The 11,126-nt window shown below is 45.1% G+C and overlaps 1 protein-coding gene across 1 annotated transcript in view; it reads right to left on the reverse strand.

Moving 5' to 3' along the window:
• WDR90 (WD repeat domain 90) overlaps positions 1–5,986 on the reverse strand; it is a 1,374,469-nt gene extending 1,368,483 nt beyond the window's left edge. The window contains exon 1 of the mRNA XM_086941318.1: positions 5,900–5,986. Within this exon, the coding sequence (XP_086797444.1) occupies positions 5,900–5,909 (10 nt within the window). The 5' untranslated portion in view covers positions 5,910–5,986. The remainder of the gene's footprint in view (positions 1–5,899) is intronic.
• Between the last annotated feature and the right edge of the window lie 5,140 nt (positions 5,987–11,126).

The raw sequence follows: 11,126 nt of genomic DNA on the forward strand, positions 1-11,126 counted from the left end.
GTGGTGGTGGACGACTATTGGGTAGGAGGGTGCTGGCAGAATGCAGAAGGAGAGGAGGATCTCAAAGGGGGCACATGGGAGAGCAGAAAGAGACTGAATATTAGAAACAAAAAACGGGCACACATGCATAAAACACACACAAAACTAACGCACACAGTACACATACGGAGCACAGACAGGGGAAGCACACATCCCCAGAGGAACACGCACACACACATTGCACTACGCTTTCACCCAGGCTTACCGCTCACCTATCCATCCGCACACTCCCTTGTCCCCTCTGTCTGCCCACTCTCTCTGTCTCTCTCTCACACACACACGTACTTGCCACCGTTCAGCGCAACATAAACATTACTGTGATTTAAAAAAAACACGGAACAGTTCATTATAAATATGAAAAGTACCCTGCTTTCACCAAGTATCAAAAATACATATTACCCTCAAAATTGCTGGGTTCTAATGGCCAGGGAGGAATGTCCTCCGCAGAGCACACTGGCGTCAGGTAGAATCCCACGTGGTCCTGTCTCATTCACAAAAAAAAAAAAAAACTTTGCCTACCGCTCGATTCAAATAACAAGCATCAGGAAAGAAACAATGTAAAGTAGAAGACAGAATCAACAAGTATCGATCTCCAAAAAGGAGAGAAGCACAGCTTTTCCTCAACGCTAAAAAAACAAGCCCGGGAGTGGTGAGCACGGGCGCATGCTGTAAGGAATGCAACTGATGCAGCTGCCATCGAAACCTGATCAGGAACAGATGGCACCACGCGCGTTCGCAAGCACCCTAGGCAATGGGGACAGAGAAGGCGGGACATGCACCTCCCTTTGGCCAATTACGTGCTGTCTTTCTTAGAAAGACGAATGCAAAGGCGAAGAGTGGGACAAAAATAAAAAGCACATGCACAAGCATGTATTCCTAGGTTAAAGCCCTTACTAAAGCCTTGCTGAGCAGCGCATGTGCGCTGGTTCAGGCGAGACCTAACAAGCCAAACTGACATTTGACCTCTGACCTTGAGCAGTCAGCAAATGTGTCAGGATAAAAACAAGATTTAAATGCCTCTTATTTGCTCATTCACTTTCTGAATTAACAGAACACCTGTTTCTTCCAGCTTAAATGTACTCGCCAGCAAGTACGAGTAGGTTCTAAAAATAGCTTGACCTGATAAAATCTCACTAGCAATTGGGAGTGGTCTAGTGGATTTTTTAAGGCCTGGGTGAAAGACAATCAGGCTGGGACTGGCTCCCATTCGATATTCAACTCTAGGAGAGAACAGCCATCAAAGGACTGCGCGATTAATAATCAATAGGGGATTGAAGATATTTAAGAGAGCAGATTAATAATTGGCATGGAGGGAAGTCCACAAGTAATAAAGTCACTAACCTGTTAGGTCCAGGCATAGATGTCAATCATTTAAACCTGAGCTCAAACCCTTGTAGCTACGGCACAAAGCAGACGGGCTTACCCTAGAGAAAATCTGTAAAAGCATTTACAAATACCAAACCATTTAAAAAGTGTTTTCTTTTTAATTCCACTGCAATTTATTAAAATAGAATACAATCATAAACAAAATGACACAAATCCAATACGGGAAATCAGAGGTATAAATTATCCAAAGGTTTAAGGGAAAAAGCCCCAAAGAAAAGTAAAGCGCTAATCGGTAACCTCTGTTCCCAGTTGACCAGCAATAAGCCAGCATTTCAGCATGACCACAATGGAGAGCGGTCGGATGCATCAAGCAGCATGCCCTAACAAGCCTAGAAGCCTTTTGAAGCAGATCTTCAGATTGAAACAAGGCAGACTAACATCAATGGAAGACAGTTCAAGTAAACAACAAACAGACAAGAAAACGTGTTCCACTGGCAGTGAATCGTCAGTGTAGCCTGCGCAAGCAATAGCGACTTCCACTTTGGTTGTTTGAGGCTCTTCACCCTCAGTTGTTCCCAACTAATATTCCAGTGTGATGTTGTCAATAAAAAATAAATGCATTATCATGCTACCTTGGCACATAGGCTGATTCAGATGTCAGAGTTCAGGGTTTCCATTTGTGATGTCTATACTGCGGAGATTTAACATGGAAGTGGACTCCATGTTTATAGTCACTGCAGAAAATAAAGGCTTGTTCACAGCTATGCCAAGAGCCAGACACATCATGTGTTGCTAATAAAGCATGGAAACATGTAGGTTGTAGCAAATTCAAACAAGCCCTATTAGCTCAATATGTGAAGCTGTTGAATTTTTCTTCCTAAAAACTACAAATAATTAGGCTCTTGCAGCACCTTTCAAAAATATTTTCACACATTCACACGATCTGTTTACAATGTCTATGAACATATATTTCTGTGTCTACAATCTTTTTTCAAAGAAAAGTGGGTTTTTGTCAATGAGAGCATACCCATGTTTCAAGGTTTGGAAGTGTAACATCTACTTGTAGATTTAAGTTAATAACAATGTTCATGATGGGACGTGTTTTTGTCAATAAGAGCATACCCATATTTCTAGGTTTGGAAGTGTAACATCTACTTGTAGATTTAGGTTAATAACAATTTCCATGCTGGGACGTGGTACAACGTACCATTAAGTGGAAATGCAGAACTACATGTCCCAGAATGCAAACTATGTGCTGTTAACAAAAACAAACAAAACACACAAGATGATGGACGGAATGTTGCACAATGGCAAAACATTCACCCCCAGTCACAGATCTGGGTTTAATCCATCGTTATTTTGCTCACCAAGGCACCCCAGTTCAGACATGGCCATATGCAAATCAGTCTTGACCCTGTACCTCATAGGAACAGTCCAGACCGAACTGCCAAGCCATGTCTTTCCTGGACCGGAATCAAGCATCCTAGGACCGGTTTCTGGTGATCAGCCGTCTTCAACCAGGATAGCTTGACTCCAGTGGCTTAGTGAGCACAGGACCCACGTCTGGGCATACACTTACTACATAGAGTTAACAGCAAAACACACAAGATGATGGACGGAATGTTGCACAACGGCAAAACATTCACCCCCAGTCACAGATCTGGGTTTAATCCATTGTTATTTTGCTCACTAAGCCACCCCAGTTCAGACATGGCCGTTTGCAAATCATCATCAATCTTTATTTCGACAAAATGTTGTCATAAAAGAGAACAACAATAAAACAGTAAAATAATACAATAAAGTGTTTGGAAACAGAAAGTAATAAAACCATTTCATAACAATGTATATTTCCAATAGCACAGATGACCCGCCTGCCCTATTAATTCTAATACCAGCCCCAGTAAAATTCTATTATGTACCTTCTATATCCTAGTTTATAGGTTAGCCACAGGTGCCCTTCTGGTGTTCCACATTGCTGCTATAAACTTTGTAACAGCGAAAACCACAACCGGAGAGAGATCCGTCTTTAGGATTCTAAACACCTGAAGGCAGTGGCTTGTTCCCAAGTTTTTGCATATTGGGATGATCCACCTCCATCTCGGGTTTAGGTAAGCAGGACAGAAGAAAACAATATGGACCTCATTTTCTAGAGCTGCAGTGCACCCTGGGCAATTCTTCGGCGATAGTGCGCACCAATCAGACATAAAAGATCTGATGGGTAGCGAACCATGCCGCCATTGGAGAAAAAGCTTCCTTGAGGCAGCAGGGCTAATAACGTCCAGGACTTGCTCCAAAAAGTAGGAGTCCTTGATCGATAAGAACCCAGCTGAAAGTGAACCCAGCTGGGAGCTTGATGATAACTGCGCCATGCGGTTTTCCCGGAACAGCTAGACCACTTGTTTTCGTGAAATACCAGCACATGTATGCTCCGGGTCTGACCACATTGAAGCAAGTCCAAGCTTCTCAAGTTCCTTCCGGACATATTTTAACCAGGGAAGCCTGCCCGCATTAGGCAAGCCCAGTACTTCCATTAGCTCCTGCCTATATTCAAACAGCTCTGGAGTGACCCAGAGTCTCCTCCAAAAAGTTAGAGGTCTAAGCGCCAGTTCCTCCTCGGTAGGTCTAATGCCAAGGTCCAATCTTAGCAGCACTAGTGGGGTACTCGCGGGCAGAGCTGTCAATTGCCTCAAGAATCTATTCTCCGCAACAGTAATTGCTGAGCTAGTCTTGTGACCCCACAACTCAGCCCCGTAGGACACTGCCCCGCGCGCCCACAGTTTGTAGATTTCTAATGGGGGACCAATCGGTTTGTACGATGATCTACTCAAGAGTTTCAGTATGCCCCCAGCTATCTGAGTCATTTTAAGGTGCTGTTTCAATTGATGTTGGGTCCAGGTGAACGATTCATTGGGGGTAAGCCAGAGGTAGTCAAAGATATGGACACTTTCTAATCTAACACCATCTATCATGGGGTTTGGGCGTGTTATTGCGGGGGGGGTTAAAGATCATGTATTTGGTTTTAAGGTGTTAATTTCCAAACCCCGCTCTTTACAAAAGGAGACAAACCCATCCAAGACACGTTGGATGCCCATGGGAGTTTTAGAAAGGAGCAGTGTTTGCAAATCAGTCTTGACCCTGTGCCTCATAGGAATAGTCCAGACCGAACTGCCAAGCCATGTCTTCCCTGGATCGGAATCAAGCATCCTAGGACCGGTTTCTGGCTATCAGCCGCCTTCAGCCAGGATAGCTTGACTCCAGTGGCTTAGTGAGCACAGGACCCACAAAAGCAGCGGATGCAAGTGTCATGAAGAGCTGAGGTTACATAGGACATGTGGGAGGGAGGGAGTCGATCAAACAAAAAGACTGATCTTATATTCATAAAGTAGCTCGGGAGTTTTATCCTCTATTGTGGAGAGATGTCCATAAACTAAAGGTATCGGTTTCGAATCCTGGTTTCTGCCATCTACCAAATCGGAAGTCAATAAAATAAGCACTATTGCTCTAACTGGAATTCTTTCTTTGACAGTGAGGTATGTGTGCTCGGTCAAGCACAAGTGGCAAGCCCATGACATTGATGTATCACAGCATTGTGTCTTTTATGTATGACATGTACGACCCATCCTGGCTTTAGGCCAGGCGTACTTCACATCGTGAGCCTTTAAGAGAAAGATTGTAGATGTAGACATTAAATTGCACACACAAAAAAGAGCATAATGGTATTTTTTTCAGTATATTGCAGAAAGGGGTCATTTTGTAGGTTTCCTCATTACACTTGGGTAAACATTTTGTTCTACCAGTGACTGGCAATGAATCTGCCACGCATAAAAACAATGAAATACCATCCTAAAACATCTGCCTAGTCCTCCATCGCTTACAATCCTCAGCAACAGGCATTCTAGAATGTTGGTTTGTTTGATGTCTCATTTGGTTTTGAGAAGTATTATGACATCAATTGATCGCATGGCCCCATTCAACCAAAACTACCCTGGCTCATCTGCCCGCGACTCTCCACACTTCAGTCTCTTCGTCCTTAGCTATCTAACCACACCACTGTTTTGGCTATGCCCGTTCGATACCTATGGTTGTGAACCTCAGTCAACGTCATTCCCTCACCCGCACCAGATGAAAGCTATCCTACCAGTGCCTGACCATAGGACGCTGCGAGCCTCCCATTCCCTGGCCCCTCTTCTACCCCTGACCATGGCTCGCATCAGTTATCTGGCTACACCGTTGGCTTGCCTCTCCTGTCAAGGTACCTCTAATATCTAAACAAACAGAGCGCCCACGGCTTTCTTCCACTACACCGCTGTCTCACAACATTACCAACAACATTAGCTTGCTGACACAAACCTTGGAGGCTTTTTCTAGGTTATATTTCCATCAATATGTGTGCCCATACTTCAATATATCGTCTTCAGATACCTCCGTGCCCTATCCTACAAGTCTTTCGATTTATACTAGTGGTACGCGCATTCTAATGTGTATGCGCATTGTGCCATTTAGTCCCTTAGAATCATCATTAATAGATACGTACCTCTCTCCATGGCGCTCAGGTACTCACTCCCTTCTGTCTCGCGCTCTTCAACTCAACCCTCCCGCCACCTGTACCACTGCAACTGTCACTCATGGTACGCAAGAAACGTCATCGCGCACATTGTCTTTCCCTAGCAACAAAGTGTAAGCGTCTTAATAGAACGTGATGACGTTCCTTAACAACGGCGCATTCCTTTTGACGGAAGAGGAGGAGGGCTCTGGGCGAGCCGAGGTTTGGATTGGCTAGACGCATGTTTGCTCCCAGTGGCTAATGCTAAACAATGTGATTACTTTCAGAAATATATATTTGCACATATATTCAGCGAGAACTCGATATGAAGGTTTTAGAGCGCCTTACAGTTCACTTGTAGAAGGACACATTGATTTTTGGAAGGCACGGTGGAGGTTAAGTAATTGCCCCAGAATCATGCGGAGTCGACGCCGAGCCTCGAACCTGTTTCTCAGCCGACCACATCGTCTCCTGACTTTCCATATCGTGATTTACCACTGTCAGCTCAGACCAGGACCACTGCTATGCACAGACAGTGTTGGTAGCTGCTTAGGGCGCCGCACCAGTACATTACAGCCGGCCGGGTTCCTTTGTTCATCTAATTGAGACCAAGGTTGTAAAGAATAGAAGAGGCACGAAATGATGTTGGAATTAAAGTATTTATTCCAATTGCCTTTTACAGCCTATGAGAAATAACGGAGAGTGTACTTTCAACACCAGCTCCGCACCACTAATGGCCCACAACTTTCTAACAAAATATACAAGAGACCCCTGGATGCCCATAATGAGCCAAATCAATGAGTTTTTTTTCTGAGACCCAAAGGTGGAATAAACAGATCATGCCGAACAATAATGTCTTTTTCTATACTCAACTCACTGGGCCCCTGAGCATAACTCTTTAGTTCTGGATAAAGATTCCTACTGGGTGGCCACCCGTTTACAAAATATTGTTTAACTTTTGCCAACTGTACATCTTTTTTAGATAAGCTTATCCAATCAGACTCTGAAATGGTGCAAGTTCATTTGTTCAATTTATCTCCCACAGCAACTATACACTCATGCTGATGAAAGACAGTTTCCTCCTCCTCATCCTTAGGTGGCCACCTTAACAGTCACTGTGACATTTTTCCCCACCAGAAATATGTTGTATTTCAAAATTAAATTCCTGTAATCTAGATATATCTTTTTAGTCTAGAAGAAGCTTTACCTGACCTCACCACATCTATCATGTACACTAATAGCTTATGATCAGTGACCAACACAAAAGGCTTCCCACACAAAAAGTTCTTACATTTCTTCACTGCCGAAATACAAGCCAATGCCTCTTTCTCCATCGTCCTGTAGAGCTGTTCCACTCCTCTCACTGCTCTAGATATAGGAGATTATTCTTTCCCTGTCTTTCACTAACTGACTTGCCACTGCACCTAACCCAATAAAACTGGCATCAACAGTCATATACAATTTCCCATTGAGAACAAAAGTGATGAGAGCCAGAGCTTCGCAATTAGTCTTTTCACCTTTTCAAAAGCCTCACCATGATCCTTGGTCTATTCAAAGGGTACCATCCTCCTCAAAAGTTGTCTTAAAGGCTTCATAACAACAGCATAGCTGTGTACAAGTCTCACATAATATTCTCCTAGTCTTAAAAAAGAACCCTGAAGAATTCGTGTTATATGGTCTCACTGCATTGTTCAACGCACTGTCTAAGTCTGCCTTTGGAAAAATACCATCACTTGAAAGTTATGTCCTAAATAATCAATTTTCTTACTAAAATATTTCCCTTTTACTTACTGAGAGTCATGCCTCTGGTATCCAGAGTACCAAAAACAGAATCTAACAACTTGTCATGTTCTTTGCAGGTCTTGTCAAAGATGAGTATGTCATCTTGAAAAGCCAGCACTCCCTTTAAGTCCTGAACAACACATCTGTCAGCTTCTGAAAAACACTGGTCGCCGAGGCCTGCCCAAACGGCATCCTTAAAAACCTATACACCCCAAATGGATTAACAACAGCTATTAAATCTTTTGAAGTATCATCCAAATTCACATGGTTATATGCTGACTTGAGGTCAAAATTGGAAAAATATGTAGCACCATTGACAGCCGTCAGTAATTCTTGTATCCACAGCAGAGGATGACTGTCAATTACAATATTTTTGTTCAAAAACTTCAATTCAACACACAGCCATAAGAGCAAGTTACTTACCTTTGTTATCGCATTATCTGGTGGAGACTATCTAGCTGCGGATTCCTTACCTTTAAATTTCCCAGGCGTCAGGCTGGATCCGTAAACTTTTGCTGAGCAATACCCCTTGCGCGTGACATCAGGTGGGTCCATTCGGCTCCGCGTGACGTCGTTGGCATCAGTTGTGATGTCGCATTGCCTACATAGGCACCACCCAGGCGCGCGGGCGTCATTACTTTTCGTTATTTCCAAGTCAGAAGCGAAAGCCACGAAGTGACTGACGAAAACATGTGCAAAACTAGGACCCTGAAAGGGGAGAAACCCTAGACCTACAACATCAGTCCGCAAAGCGGGGAGACATGGGTGGGGCTGGAAGGAATCTGCAGCTAGATAGAGTCTGTACCAGAAAATGCGTTACCGAAGGTAAGTAACTTGTTTTTCTGATAGAGACTTCTAACTGCAGATTCCTTACCTTTGAATCAGATACCCGAGCCATTGGGTTGCGGACTCATGAACTAGACTAAAAAGTCTTGCAGGACTGAACGGGCAAAATGCCCGTCCTTGCGCACTTGACCATCAAGGCACTATTGTTTTGCGAATGTGTGCAGTGATGCCCACGTTGCTGCCTGACGGATGTCTTGAACTGGCAGCCTTTCCCCTTGTGAAGTGGGACATTAATCCCTCAGGGGGCTGCTTCTTCACCAAGGCATAACAGATTTTAATGCAGAGAACAACCCAGCGAGAGATGGTTCTTTTCTGCACTGCCTTTCCCTTCTTTGCTCCCATATACCCCACAAAGAGTTGGTCATCCACCTGGAACACTTTTTGCGGTCAAGGTAGAACTACAAAACTCTTTTTAGATCTTTCCTTAGAGGGATGTGGGGGAGCAAAGAAGGTGGACAAAGTAATGGACTGACCCAGATGGAATGGAGTCACAACCTTTGGTAAGAATGATGCCCTGGTGCAAAGCACCACCATGTCTGGAAAGGACATACGATAAGGAGGCAAGCTGGATAACGTATGCAACTCACTCACCCTCCAGGCCGATGTAATCGCCACTAAGAATGCTATTTTGATGGTCAACACCCGGAGGGGCCAATTGTGTAAAGACTCGAAAGAAGCGTACATCAGGTAGGCAAGAACCAAATTAAGGTCCCTTTGTGGCATAACAAAGGGTGTAGGTGGAAATAAATGAACCAACCCTTTCAGAAACCTATTTACAATAGGACATTTAAAGAGAGAAGGCTTGTCTGGCAGCCGCAAAAAGCAGAAGGCAGAAAGGTAACCTTTGCGAGTTCCCAAAGCAGAGCCCTGCTAGGCAAGGGTAAGAATGAACAAAAGGACAGGAGAAGGAGGAGCAGAAAGAGGGTCAATAGAACTTTCTGTACTGTATAATACACATGTTTGCCAACAGCAGTCGTATAAAGACTTAGTGGAGGGCCACCTGGCCGCCAGAATAACATTACAGACTTACTTCCGGAGGAAGGTCAAAAGCATCAACTGCTGCCACTCAATCTCCACACATGGAGGCACAGAGTTGACAGGTTCAGGTGGAGAGCCCTCCCCTGCTGCTTCGACATAAGATCCTCCAGAAGGGGCAACCTGATCAGAGGATCGACAATCGCCCAGTATGGCGCCACAAGGATGACTTGGGCCCGGTCTCTCCTGATCTTCTTTAGAACCCTAGGCAGGAGTAGTATGGACGGAAACGCGTACAACTGGCCTAAGCTCCACTTGCAATGAAAGGCGTCGGCAAGCAATAGCCGCCTTTGAAACTCCAGTGCGCAGTACAGCTGACATTGCACGTTCTCTTTGGAGGCGAACAAATCTAACCAAGGTTCTCCCCACTGTTGAAAGAGACCTTGCGCCACCTCCAACTGGAGACGCCATTCGTGATCCTGAAGGCATCAACGGCTGAGATCGTCCGCCCTGGCATTCAGAGAACCTGCCCGGTGTTAAACCACCAGGGTTATACCCTGCTGTTCCAGCCATGCCTAGAGAAGCTGTGCCTCTTGACAAAGGGTCCACTACCCTACCTGCCTTGCTTGTTGCAGAACCACATGGCGGTGGTGTTGTCTGTGAACACCTGCACCAACTTCCCCTTGACAGAGGGAAGAAATGCTTTCAATGCCAACCGAATCGCTTGGAGCTCCAAGAAGTTTATATGGAGTCCAGTCTCCTCCAGAGACCAGTGACCCCTGATCTCCGCCTCTCCCATGTGGCCGCCCCATCCCAGAAGTGACGCATCTGTCACAAATGTGAAATATGGTTGGGGAAGGGGGACAGGTCTGCCGTTGACCCAATCGCGGTTCGTTAACAACCACTGCAGATCCTTCACAGTTCCTTCAGAGATCTGAACCATGTCGGTGAGATTTCCACAATGCTGTGCCCATTGGACCTTCAAGTTCCACTGCAGAGCCCGCATTCGCCACCTGGCATGTCTTACCAACAGAAGGGCATGAGACCCAACAGACCCAGAGTCAACCTCTCTGAAATCCAGGATAGAGGCTGAAACATCAGAATCATAACCTGAATACCCTGGACTCGCTACTCGAGAGGATAAGCCAGCAACTGCACTGTGTCTACAACAGCTCAGGTGAAAGGGAGCATCTGAGAAGGAGTCAGGTGTGACTTCGGCACGTTTATAGAGAACCCCAGCGAATGCAGGAGGTCTGCTGTAGTCTGAAGGTGGGAGATGACTGCCTGGGGCGGGGATGGCTTCAACAGCCAGTCTTTTAGGTAGGGTAAGACTGAAACCCCTAACCTGTACAGATAAGCTGCAACCTCCTTGGTCTAGGGCAGATAAGACCTGAGCCAATGTGAGCATTTTGAATTTCTCCTTTTTTGAGGAAGAGATTGAAGGTCCGAAGATCTAAAATGGGCCGAACCCCCTTGTTCTTCTTCGGAATCAGAAATTAGCGGGAATAACAGCCACTGCCTACTTCTGAAACTAGGACCCTTTCTGTAGCTCCTTTGGCCAAAAGAGCTGTAACTTCCTCTTAGAGTAGCTTCAAATGATCCTCCGCCAGCCGTT

The sequence above is a fragment of the Lissotriton vulgaris genome, chromosome 10 (genome assembly GCF_964263255.1).
Source record: "Lissotriton vulgaris chromosome 10, aLisVul1.2, whole genome shotgun sequence".
NCBI classification, from domain to species: Eukaryota; Metazoa; Chordata; class Amphibia; order Caudata; family Salamandridae; genus Lissotriton; species Lissotriton vulgaris.